The 13,398-nt window shown below is 40.5% G+C and overlaps 1 protein-coding gene across 7 annotated transcripts in view; it reads right to left on the reverse strand.

Moving 5' to 3' along the window:
* PPA2 (inorganic pyrophosphatase 2) overlaps positions 1–13,398 on the reverse strand; it is a 125,142-nt gene that overhangs the window by 97,500 nt on the left and 14,244 nt on the right. For 5 of the 7 annotated variants that reach the window (XM_074040255.1, XM_045392717.2, XM_074040252.1 and 2 more), the window contains exon 1: positions 8,755–8,920. The exons of 1 other annotated variant lie outside the window; for it this stretch is intronic. Coding sequence is in view for 3 of the 6 variants with exons in the window: in XM_045392717.2 (XP_045248652.1) it covers positions 8,755–8,911 (157 nt within the window). In the remaining 3 variants the exon portion in view is untranslated. Of the gene's footprint in view, positions 1–8,201; positions 8,315–8,754; positions 8,921–13,398 lie in introns of those variants that run through there. One more of the 7 variants, XM_074040253.1, reaches the window with a different exon arrangement.

Raw genomic sequence — 13,398 nt, forward strand, 5'->3', positions numbered from 1 at the left:
TCCTACATCTAGTAAAGCAAAATCTCAAGGAGAAACGAATATCTGTATTTTTAGCAAACATCCCAAATAATTCTTACACTCAGGTGTGTGAGAAGCATTCTCTATGTGTCTATTTTTGGTGAGGAGGATACTATAATTAAATTTCCTTTTTTGGTTCAGCTTCTATTTTTCTTTGTGCTTCTAATTATCTTTCTTACATTGTCATAATCACATCTATAAATTATTCCAATGCCTCACGGGTATCATCAAAATTATGGAATCTTCTCCTTACCCAAACAGCTCCCTCAGGAGCCCTCTATCCTCGGGCTACAATATGAACTGGATGCTTTCTGGGCATCCTAAGACTGCTTCTTTGCTCTCCAGCGCAGATCTATCATTTTCTGGATCCCATGCATTCATGTTTTTTGGTTTACTTGTCTTGCAGAAGCATATTCCTAATAAGTGTTCTGTAAGAAGGAATGCGTGTGAGGCCAATTTCTCAAGTTGTTAAATGTCTAAAATGTCTTTACTTAGTTCTCACTCCAGATTGACAGCTGGCTAGGTAGAGAATTCTAGGAGGAAAATTCTTTTCCCTCAGAATTTCAAAGGCATTACTCCAGTCTTTGAGCATTCAGTGTTGCAGGCCTATTATTTAACCACTCCCAAGCCCTGCACCCAGCAAGACATGTAGGATTCTCTCAATAGTTGTATAATAATGTCACTGGGAGGTCAGAACACTTGGGTCCTTCAATTCTTAGATTTTTTTTCTATTATCCCTTTTACAATTTCTTCTCCATTTTGTTTGTTCTTTCCTTCTGAAACCCATATGAGTCAAATGTTGGACTTTCTGGATTCAATCTCTATGTCACTTCTTCTTGCCTCCTTTATCTCTGATGGTTTGTTCTACTTTCTGATAAGATTTCTTTCCCTTATCTTCTAATTCATCTATATTCATTTTTTAGGACTGCTGTAACAAACTACCACAAACTTCGTGGCTTAAAACAGAACACCATTCAACCCACTACACCTTCTACTGAGTTACTTGTTTTAACAAGTTATTTGTTAAAGAGGTCTTGGTCTTGATTGCCATTTCTTCACAGCCCACTCCTTCCTTTCCTTTATAACAGATGTAACAAAGAACACCCATTTGACCTTTTAAAATTCAAGTTTCTTGTTTTTCCCATTTAATTTTTAAGTTTTCCTTGAATTCATTCAGTAAATATTTATTGAACATACGCACTGTACTAAGCATGGTTCTAGATACTAGATACAAATTCCAATTCCCTGCTCTTATGGAAATCACATTCTAGTTGGGGAGCAAAAGAATTGATTATGTGTTTATTCTATCACATATCATAAGTACTATAAAGATAAAGGAAAACAAATTAGGGAAAGTGAAGAATGAATAATTACCAGTGGCAAATCCCTATGGCTCTGCAACAACCTCAATTCTTGCCTCCTCAGAAGAAAGAATTCAACTGAGGGACAGAAGCAGAAGGAGAGGCCAAGGCAAGTTTTAGAGATGGAATGAGTTTATTATAATAAAAGGCTTTAGAGCAGGAACAAAGGGAAGGAAGGTACACCTGGAAGAGGGCAAAGTGAGCAACCTGAACAGACGAATGCACGGTTTGACATTTCGACGTGGGGTTTTATACATTGGCATACTTCCGGGATCTTGTGTCCCATCTCCCGAGTCTTCCCTTGGAGCAGGCTGTCTGTACACACAGTAGCCTCCTAGCACGTGGGAGGGAGACCAAGTGCAACGTGTTTACTGGAGTTGTACGCATGTTCACCTGAGGTGTTCTTCCCTTACCAGTCGAATGTCCCTAGGGGGTCATATACAAAACTCTGCCATTTTGTTCTTAATGTTCTCAAATGCTTGAGCCCACTCACCCAGTTCCTTAGATCTCATGGGAAGCTGCTGACCACAAGCTTCAGATGCTTCTGTTTATTTGGAGACTACCTTTCCCTGGTGCAGGCTGCAACCAATTAATATTTTAGAGAAACAGTTAACAACTGCCTGACCATCACCTGATGGTTGCCTGTCATTCCTGGTGTGTGGTTGGGGAGAGGAGCCCTTTTCTGCCCTGCTCATGCCTGACTATCTACCTACTGTAATAGAAGGAGTAATATTTGATATCGAATGGTCAGGGAAGATCTCTCTGGTGGGCAACAGTTCAGCACAGATCTGAACGAAGTGAGGGAAGAGATCAAGCAGACCTCTAGGGAGGAGCACTGAAGGCATAAAAAGCACAGGTGTGCAGAGGAAAGAACATACATGGCATGTCTGAGAAACAGCAAGGAGGCCAGGATGGCAGGAGGACATTGATCAAAAGGAAAAGTGGCAAGCAATGAATTCAGAGAGGAGCCCAGTATTAGATCCAGTAGGACCTTGCATACTATGATACATATTTCAAAAAAATTTTTGAGTGAAATGGAAAGCCACTGGCATTTTCAGCAGAGCTTGGACATGATCTGACTTACATTTTAAAAGGATCAAGGTGATTGCTGTATGGAAAGTAGACTATACAGGGATAAGGGTGGAAGCAGGGTGAAGAATCAGGAGGTTACTACAATTGATCAAGGTGTATGATGGTGACACAGAGAAACTGACAAGGGTGGAAGTGGAGAGAAGGAATTATCTTTTGGTACATTTCAAAAAATATGCTAATGAGTTAGCTGTGGGATAAGAGAAAAAGTGACAAGAATGATTCCCAAGTTATGGGTTAGCAACTAAAGACAGAGAAAGAAACAAGTTTGGTGGGGATGGGGGATCAGGAGTTCTGTTTTGTACTGTTAATCTTGAGTTGTATCTTAAATATTTCGGTAGAAACACAGAGTACAAAGCTGGATGTGTAAATTCTGAGTTCAAGAAGAGACTGGGGCTAATGTTGTAAATCTGGGAATTATAAAGTGTCTAACACTATGGGACCTGATGGGATCACCTAGAGTGACAGCAATGGTCAGCAAACTCTGGCTCATGGGCTAAATCTGTCACATGGCCTGGTTTTATTTCTGTAAATACAGTTTTATTGGAACATAACCACAGCCATACTTTTACTGTCCATGGCTGTATGTTACAAAGGCAGAGCTGAGGAGTTGTGACAGAGACTGAATGGTTTGCAAAACCTGAAGTATTTCTTAATCTGGCCCTTTACAGAAAAGTTCGCCAACCCCTGCCCTAGAGAGGCAGTATAGATAGAGAACTGGGCTGAGGATTGAGCCCTGGGCACTTCAAAGGTTAGAGTTCAGAAATATGACAAAGGTTCAGCAAGGGAGAATGTGAAGGAGAAGCATCAAAACTAAGACAAAGTGCCTTCCCAGTGGAAAGCAGTTTCCTCTGGGAAAGACAAAAAAAGTGTTTCAAAGAGAAAGCGATCAACTGTAAAAATTACTGCTGATTGATCATATGAGGACTTCAAACTGACCATTAAGGTTGCAGCATGGAGGTGACAGGTATCCCTGACAAAAAGCAGTTTGGTAGAACAGTAGTAATGAAAGCCTAACTTAGGTGATCCTTGGCTATTTGGTTTATATTAAAGAGACTAGAAAACAACGACTGGGAGCTCTATGTTCCCACAGAAATGAATGGGTAGGAGGCTGGTTGTTATGCTGGGGTCCCCAAATGCCAGCATGCAGAGTACTGCTGGGGCACCAACACCATCAGGGGTCCTACTTCCCTCTCAGCTCTTCATTCAACTTTTATAGGTGGAACTAGCACACCCCTCATGCATTAGACCTGCATGGGAAATATTTGTGTACTATTTGTAATACAACTTAAACTAATCCCCCTGTGTTAAGTTCTACATCCATCTAACTCTCTATCCTATCTGATATCAACACACCCACAACCTCTCTGAGGTTCTGCAGCAGCTCGGCTTCTTCCTAAACTACGTCCCCTGAACACATATACTTAAGCTGGGACTTCTTCCACACTGCTTCATTAATAACCATACCTCCATCGGTTTTTTCATCTTTTATACATATTTCAAAATGTCAAGCTTTGGTGGCTCCTTCTTATCTGTTGTTTTAGGGTTACCCTTTCTTACCCTCACTATCACTTTAATAGGATATTTATTATAGGGGAAAAGAGATAAATGATTGTAGTCACCGAGTCATTTTTGCCTTGGCATTTTCACTGTTGTCAAAAATCAGATTGTGTCCTTAGGCATTAATTGCTAACCTCTATCAGGCCCATCAATCTACAAGATATTGCCAAACAGTGATCAAAATTTTCCCTTCAACTGGTTTGAGATTAGATTTTATTCTAGCATTTCCTAAGTTATCTATGTCATTCTTTCTCTCACAAGAGCAAGTTGTATCAGGATGAAAGTTTATTACTTACACTAGAGCAAGTGAAAAAATTGAATAGAATGTGAAAAACCATACCTAATTTTATGTATCTATACCAGACAGCTAAATGCATGCCATATACCAACATACGATGACACACTATTACAAAACCACTTATAGAGATTCTTACTGGAAGTTTCAGCAATGACTGAAGCTAGCTTTGTTTTATTTTCTGATAAAAAGATTGAGAAATGTAAAGAAGCCTAAAAACTTCAATAAAAATGCTTCCTCTGTTTCATGTAGATCACACAATTCCTATTTCACAGCATTCATATAGAAAACGTTTAAGGTTTTAAGGACTGAAAAATCAAATAAAATACTTTTTCTATATTCACACAAAACCCATTGTGTTCTATTATATCAGTTGAAGTTCTATGACATAGGTCAACTTTAAAAAGTTACAGAAACTCATATTTAAGACTCAAACATATTTTGTGGATTATTCACGGGAAGTTCTCTTTAAGTCCAAAGAGCACTTTCAATGGCAGATTCCACCTACTACCCAGATGACGTAAAGAAAACTTACAGTAATTTCAACACAAGCACATGCTTACTGTAAGTGACAAAGCAAATTAATTTTAAAGAATGGCTTGGTTCATTTCCAGACTAAATAAAAGCAACTTGAATTATCCACAGCACTATTTCTCTCAGTAAACCAGTTGCCTGTCCCATAATAACAAAATTCCAAATTATAGAAAGCATAGCTTTTCCCTATCCTCGGAGAAAAGTTTGAAATCTAAAATAAAATTTCAAGTTATTAACAAAACAAAACAAAAACACCCAAGATATCAAAGGAATATATGCAGTGTTAGGTCTTTGGCTCAATATAAGTGAATCTAACTTCATTATGATTTCCCAGTTAATTCAAAAGACTGCAAGTACCCATTAAAACTTTAAGATCTAGGAAGCCGGGCAGAGTGGTGCATGCCTGTAGTCCCAGCTACCCAGGAGGCAGAGGTGAGAGTATCGTTTGAGCTGGGGAGGTCAAGGCTGCAGTGAGTCGTGAGTGCACAACAAACCAAACAAAAATAAATAAAATGAATAAACAACAGCAACAAAAACCCCTCTGAAACCTATAATTTAATAGGAACACTTTCAAAACAATCAATTCTATCCACATCCCTTATTTTCTCCCTTCACAGAACGTAACAATAAGATTTTAGTCTAATGCCTTAAAGTCAAAAGGGAAAAATAAATAACATTTATTAAATACCTATCATGTGTGAGACACTGATAATTATACACATAGTCTCATTTAACTGCCACAGCAATTCTATAAAATTACTAGTGCTTTCCCCATTTTATTTATGGAGAAACTGAGCTACCGGATGTCATCTGAGGTAAGGGATGCCATCTGGTGGTTAATTCAGTCGAGTGACTTGTCCAAGATGGTAGTCAGGACTACAACTTAAGTGGTTTGACTATTAGTCTAGAACTGTTACAGCACAGTTGCTTCTGGAAGTTGCAGAAATCATAACCCTGGTGTCACTAAGATGTTAACAAATGTTCTGAGAAATAAGTACTCTGTGGTTCAGGTTTCAAAGAAGTTACATCCGAATTTTCCAGAACTTCAATAGGCAAATTACTCTTCAAAAAAGCAATAAAATGGGACGTATTCTAATTTATTAAACCATGAAACCCTCTGTTTTAAAGAAAACCTAGTAATACACCATGGGATGCTTGTGTTCAACTAAGCAGTTCGGAAAATGATCATCTGGTCCAATCTCCTCATTCCGTGGTTTAAAACAATGAGATGCAGGGAGGTGAAGTGACAGCAAGATACTAACAGGGTCAGGGCTGGCACAAGGAGGCCTGATGATTCCCACCAGGATGCTCTTTCCCCTAATCATCCTGTCTCACTGTTTCTACAGAGCTTAACACCAATTTTTTTAAAGTATTACATGAATCACTTATTCTGATTTTACTGAATGACAGTAAAGAGAAACCATTTACAGACATGAAGCTGGAAAATGTTCTACCTCCCAATGCACTAGTATTTCAGAGACTTGGAATATATCTGGAAATGTGGAAAATGATTCCACTTCAGTAACAACGAATAACAATTTTAGGCCAAGTAGTACTACACTCATATTTGTCTTTGAAGTGAGACATTAGTCCACCCTAGTACTGCATACAGACATACTGAGTAAAAAATATCCAATCTGTGACCATCTTTATAAAGGGTAATTTGTTCATTGTTTTCCCCTTACCCCATTCGCCCTAGAGTGGCTTCCTTTCACTTTGCCCTACCCCTTCTAGCAGGTAGTAAACGGTCCTGGCCAGTGATGCCATCTGGCGGTTCGTTCAGAAACTGTTTAACCAACACACTTTCCAATCAGGATCTCACCATCCGGACCCTCTCCAAAACCACACTCCCCTTTCTTCCAATTTTTGCCCATTTACCTTAGTAAAATCGGCTTTTCTTCTTTCCTGTGCTGTTTATCCAGCTGAATAAAAACGTATTTTATTTGTGGCACTCTAGTTACAGAAAAATCATGAGTTCTAAGTACATTTGAAGCTAAAGAAACAAACCGACGAGAAGAGGCCAACATAATCCCGAAAATGCCCCCATTCGACATCCTGTCCTAATAGAGACTGTTAGAATCTCCATTATTCATCCAGTGCCTTCAGGGAATACCAGTGCTGAGAAGAACCTTGAGGATCATCACTTCAAGGTCAAATGCTTCATTTTACGGCTGAAGAAACTGGCTCTGTGAAAACAGAATTGAAGTAACCACCCACCCAACAGCACACAGCGAGTTAATGGCAGAGCCAAGATTATGGCCTAGGACTCCCCATTCCAAATCCGGTACTGGGTCAACTACTCTGTGTGCGCCAGGCTTCTCAAGCCTGTTTTTGCTCAACCAGTGTATTTACTTTTTCCATAATTAATTATAGTAAAATTGTGAATCTCTGTACTATGCCTAACAGTGTCTAGCACATTTCATATTTATTGATTATTTGGGTATCTATTAATTACTGTACTTATTGCAAATCTAGAAGACTTGCAGCAGACAGGCTTTTTTTTTTTTTTTTTTTTAATCTGCTTAAAAAGCGAACTGCCACTTTAAACATTGTTTCTATGACTATTCCCATTATTCATTATATGGTAACCTTTTGGAACACAATCCATTCAGAAATTTGAGACTTCCTGTTCACCTGATTAGTCTTAACCAAAGACAGAAGAAAATATGTGGCACAGGGTGAAAACTGCAACCAATTTTGAAGAAAACAGAAATTCTAGTACTAGTTGCATTATAATCACACTTTAGGCAAACTTGTCTTCTCTCCCACAAAATAATCCTCGACCCTAAACTCATGTAGGATAACTGCAAATCCTTCATAAATTACAAATATCTATAATGATTATAGTTACTAATAGTAATTTATATTTTAGACCCTGTGACTAATCACTTTACATATACAATGTCATGTAATTCTTGCAGCCCTATTTTACAGATGGAAAAAACAAGGCTTAGCAACTTAAACTCGTTCGGGGTCACAGAGTTAAGACCTGAAGAACTCGGAGGGCCTGCTTAGAAGTGAAAGCCTCCAGGGCCAGTGCTCCGAAAAGGGGAGCAATAATGCAAGGCCCACTTTGATACTACCAGTCCAAGGCTCTGCAGTCAGTGGGGCGTGAAGGCAAGCGACCAAGATCACTATTTTCAGTTACATTTAACGTACACAGTGAAACAATGGGGTACACGGAAGACCTGGGTCCTTTCTCTGAGCTGGACAACTCAGGGACCCCCCCCCCCCCAAGTCGCTTAGCCCTCTGGGCTGTTCAACTTGGGGAGGAAAAGGGGCTGCCCCGGGGCCAACGAGGCTTTGGATGGTGGATCATATTCAGGGTGTAAACCTGTGCGTACCGAGTCAAGCTTCTGGGAAAGAACCTTCATCAGAGTCCCTCCAAAAAAGAAGACACGCTGGATTAGGCATCTGCAAAGTTCCGCCCGCCTCTCCGACGTCAGGGAGCTCCGGCAGTAGGGCGCTTTCTTACGCCACTAGAAAGGCCGGCGTGTGGGCGGGCTCTGCCTTCCCTTCCTCACTAAATTGTGTGAACCCAGAACCGCGGCCTGGCCGGCTAATGGCTGCGGGCCGCCGCGGGGTGGCCGCTAGCACTCTGCCCACCCCTCGGGGAGGGCGGCTGGCAGGGCACAGGGCGCTGTGTACCCCCGGCCGGCAGCCCTGAGCCTCTGCGCTCGCTTTGCGGTCTTGATCCGCCGTCTCCTCGCTGTCAGTTCTCGTGACTCGGTGCGCGCTCCGGCGAGAAGGAAGGTTGCCTGGACCGCGCAGGTACCGCCGAGGGCCCCAAAAAGAGAGACAGGGGAGACCGCGCGGGGCGCCGCAAGTGTCCCCTATTCCATCCCCCACCCAGGTTTCTTCGGTGCGCCGCTCAGCGAACCTCCACAAGCTACTTACTGAAGAAGAGGCGATAATTCTGCGAGCAGGGCTGGCCGCGCTCCTCGGTGTGGTACAGGGCCATAGCACGGCGCGGCCCGGTCCCAGCACTGGTCCCCAACCGCAGGCACGCAGCGGCGGGGGCACCCGTGCGCAGCAGCCGCAGCAGCGCGCTCATGGCGTCAATGACGGTCCGGCTGTGCGCGCGGAGCTACCGGGGGGCCCGACCCGGCCGCGCGCCGGTGCCCCCTACCGTCCGGAGTCATCCCTCCCGCCCCGGCGCTTGGGCTGCGATCCTGGTGCCTGCCAGTGAATCTGGGCCACCAGCCAGTTGCGCGCACTGTGCCCTCAGCGAGGCCGCAGCTCAAAGACGAGTAAGACAAGACCCACCACCCCTGAAGCGCTCACTGCCACTTGTTAATTTATACATTTATTCATGCCTTCATTTATCCCGTCAAGATTTGCTATCATGATTTTTTATTACAGTGATGTAATATTGAGTGATTACTCTGTGCCAGGAACTGCTCTAGACCCCGTCCAATATAGGAGATGAGCGCACATGCACACAAAGACATCACTATAAGACAAAATGATCAGGCCACCACGTGAAAACGTGACGTTGACACCGACTTATAGAGCAAAAAAACCCTAAGTAGCTTACTCAAATGCCATCTTCTCCATGAGACCATTTCCCAACCCATAGAGATGATTTATCCTTTCCTTTTGTTGTTGTTGTTTTTGTTTTTGAGACAGTCTCACACTGTTGCCTGGGCTGGAATGCAATGGCGCAATCTCGGCTCACTACAACCTCCGCCACCTGGGTTCAAGCGATTCTCCTGCCTCACCCTCCCGAGTAACTGGGATTATAGGCACGCGTCACCACGCCTGGCTAATTTTTGTATTTTTAGTAGAGACGGGGTTTCTCCACGTTGGTCAGGTTGGTCTCTAGCTCTTGATCTACGGTGATCCGCCTGCCTTGGCCTCCCAAAGTGCTGGGATTACAGGCGTGAACCACCACGCCCGGCTGGGAGAATGGATATTGTAGAACACCAGTACTCTGCCCCTATTGTAGAACACCAGTACTCTGCCCCAAGTGTCATTTTATTTTTTTCTAGTCCATCTTCTTTGGGACTATCATCATCTAGACCACTTTCCTACTGGGCAACCAGGTTCTTTCAGCATCTCCAATTATCGTGTGATCATTAAAATTGAGAAACTGGTCTACCCAGGTTCCAGAAAGGATCCCTAGGAGATGTTGTGACCAGCTACTTAGAGACTCTCTACTAAGATTATAGATACTAAAATGTTTTTGTCAACAGTGGTACCTTTGTAATGTGTCAACATGAATAGGCACAACTATAAGGCAAATACTCCCATAAAAAGGAGAGAAAATCTCTTTTGTGCATATATCACACGGTTGTATAATTTTATTGTTTCTTTATGTTGGAAAAAAAAGCTTAATTTTTCTATTAACTTTTGAGGATTAGATATTTGAATAAGACAAATTCCTATGGAGGCAGGGTTGTGGGCTAATTTCTAATGATCTATGGATACTTAAAAGTATCCAGGCTGGGCATGGTGGCTCATGCTTGTAATCCTAGCACTTTGGGAGGCCAAGGTGGGAGGATCACTTGAGCCCAGGAGTTTGAGACCAGCAGCCTGGGCAACATGGTAAAACCCATCTCCACAAAAAATACAAAAATTGGCCAGGCGGGTGGCACACGCCTGTTGTTCCAGCTACTTGGGAGGCTGAGATGGGAGGATGGTTTGAGTCTGAGAGAGGCAGGTTGCAGTGAAGCCAAAATCAGCCACTGCACTCCAGCTTTGGCAACAGAGCCACGCCCTGTTTAAAAATAAATAAATAAATAAATAAAAAGTTTTCTATTGAGATAATCCAGCATAAAGTTCCAAGGTCCCTCTTGCTAACAGCTTTTCTTAACTCTGGCGACATATTTAATTAGTAACTGATGACAAGTTATATGCATCCTGATTTGAAGAAACCAACAAAGATACTAAACATTTCTGAATATAAATGTTTACTTAAAATGAAATCTTGACACTAACTTGTTATTTTGTAAATTACACTGTAAAATGTTACCAAGTTATCATGCATTCAGGAAAGGAAACCCTGACTTTTGTTAAGTAGGTTTACATTTATTTTTAATCACTTAAATTTCCATCTTTCATTCTCTATTGAAATATTTGAGAATCAAAATTAAAAATGCATAATATAAATGATAGGAAATAATAAGTATCAGGTTAGCTTTTACAACTTTTAAAAAATACTCTGAGGGTAATGTTTATTACATAATATTTAATTATGTACTTATTCAAATTTAGACGTTTGGAGTCTAACACACTGGATTTCCATTATTGACAACTCCTGTTGTCATCATGTAGCAAGTACAAGTCTTAGTCCCAGGAGTTTACAAGTTGGAGAGTAAAGACAAATACACAGAAAATCATGAAATAACATTTCCAGAGTTTATGAAATATCAAACCACCAGAGATTCATCAACACAGAATTGAAACTGGTGGCTCAGGAAAACTATAACTAATATGTAGGAAAGACCAAAATATAAAATATGAGTTATGGTGTCCAGGTATTGACAGTATCTCAGGTACCAAGCGGCAAGGACCCAGACAGTAGTTCTGGCAATAGAAATAGAAAGGAATGTTGAATTTGGAAGAAATGACCAAATTTGATATCTCACTGGAAGTTGTAAAATGAGGATGGAAGAGTTTAAAAAATTATACATAATAAATAACCAAGAGATATGTGGTGTTATTTTCAGATATATGTTAATAAAAATGAGAGAGAAATTTTGACACTAAGATGGTAAACGTAGCTTGGGACATGTTGAGTTTGAAACAATGCAGAGTTCCTGCTGGAGATGAAACTATTTTCACCACTGGAATTCTCTGACTAGTAGACTCTGAGATTGAATTTCATATTCATGTGCAGTGTTTATTAGGTTGCACACCTGTAATCAGTATGTGAAGATGAAGCTAAGAAAGCAAGATAGAGCTGAGAGAGAAGTCGAGCTGTGGTGCAAGCCCAATAGCCTCAGCCAACCTCATAGAATACTCTGGAGTTTAAAAGGCTAGTTACAGTTGTCCAATGGAGAGCACAAATTGATGGGCCTTTATAACCTCAATGATTGGATGGATATAAGCTGACCTCAGAAAGGACATGATTTGGACAAGGCAGCTATGGCCATCCCTGAAGAAGCTCACAGATAAATGCTATTTGCTGCCTGTACTCCCAACAGTTCAGCAAAAATTCATTAAGCCACGTCACATCACAGTGACTACCACAACTGTGAAACTGCAGTAAAGGTAATAGTTGGAACTAGAGAAAAATTACATAATTAGTGAATTCCAGTTCTGTTTCTGTTTTTAGCATTGGTAAGCATAACACAAAATCTACCATGGTTATGGTTATTGTTTTTTGCAATACTAGATTATCCTAATAGAAAATAAAATAATTTTGAAATTGTGGAGTACTCATTTATGTGTTTACTTTTATAAAAGCAGTAAATGTCCCTAAAATGAATTATTATTATTACCTACATGATAAATAAGCAAATTAAGAAATTTGCTAATTGCTCATCTTTGCTCGCAATAGCTAGCTTGTGGGGGGAAAGAAATAGAGCAGTAGGCAATAAAAGTAATGAGAATTTTAAAACAATTTTGAATATTTTCTAATTAATCAGTTCAGAGACACACAGATTGATATTTCACTAGCCTTTGGAAGACTTTAACCACAAGGGAGACTTTAAAAATAATTTTCATGTTACCAAACATTTAAAATATTTGTCAAATTACAAGATTTCAAAAATATTTCAGAATGTTACAGAATGTTACCTAAAGTTCATGTTCATCTGATATTCATCAACCACATTTTTTTCCTAATAAATCATGTCACAGTTCTATGCCATTTCTCATTTAAATACTGGCAATTATCTACTGATACAATTATTTTCACAATACAACAAAACTACAAGAGCTTGACTAACTTTAGGCCTTAAAATGTATATAGGGGTGTGTGTGTGTATGTGTGTGTGTGTGTGTGTTTATTGCTGTAGTTAATTTATTTTTTTTAGTAAAACAATGATGCTTCAAGATGAGAAAACATGTCATAGACTGAAAGAAAATGTTTGCAAAATATGTGTCTGATAAGGGACTGTTATCAAAATATACAAAGAACTGTTAAAACTCAAGAAAAAGAAAACTACCCAATTTAAAAAATGGGCAAAAAGTCATCAACAGTGGACTGTACAAAGAAAGTATAGCACAGCTACACTATGGAATACTATGCAGCCATAAAAAAGAAGGAAATCGTGTACTTTGCAGCAACACAGATGGAAGCCATTATCCTAAATGAATTAATGCAGGAACAAAAAAAAATACTGCATGTTCTCATAAGTGAGAGCTAAACATTGAGCACACATGGGACACAGAGAAGGGAATAACAGACATTAGTGCCTCTTTGAGAGTGGAGAGTGGGTGGGAGGGTGAGGCCAATAAACTACCTATCAGGCACTATTTCCTGGGTGATTAAATAATTTGTACACAAATCCCCATCACACACACACACACACACACACACACACACACACACAGTTTTAATTAGTGACTGCCAAAATTTGGGGCAAACAGGAT

The sequence above is a fragment of the Macaca fascicularis genome, chromosome 5 (assembly GCF_037993035.2).
Source record: "Macaca fascicularis isolate 582-1 chromosome 5, T2T-MFA8v1.1".
NCBI classification, from domain to species: Eukaryota; Metazoa; Chordata; class Mammalia; order Primates; family Cercopithecidae; genus Macaca; species Macaca fascicularis.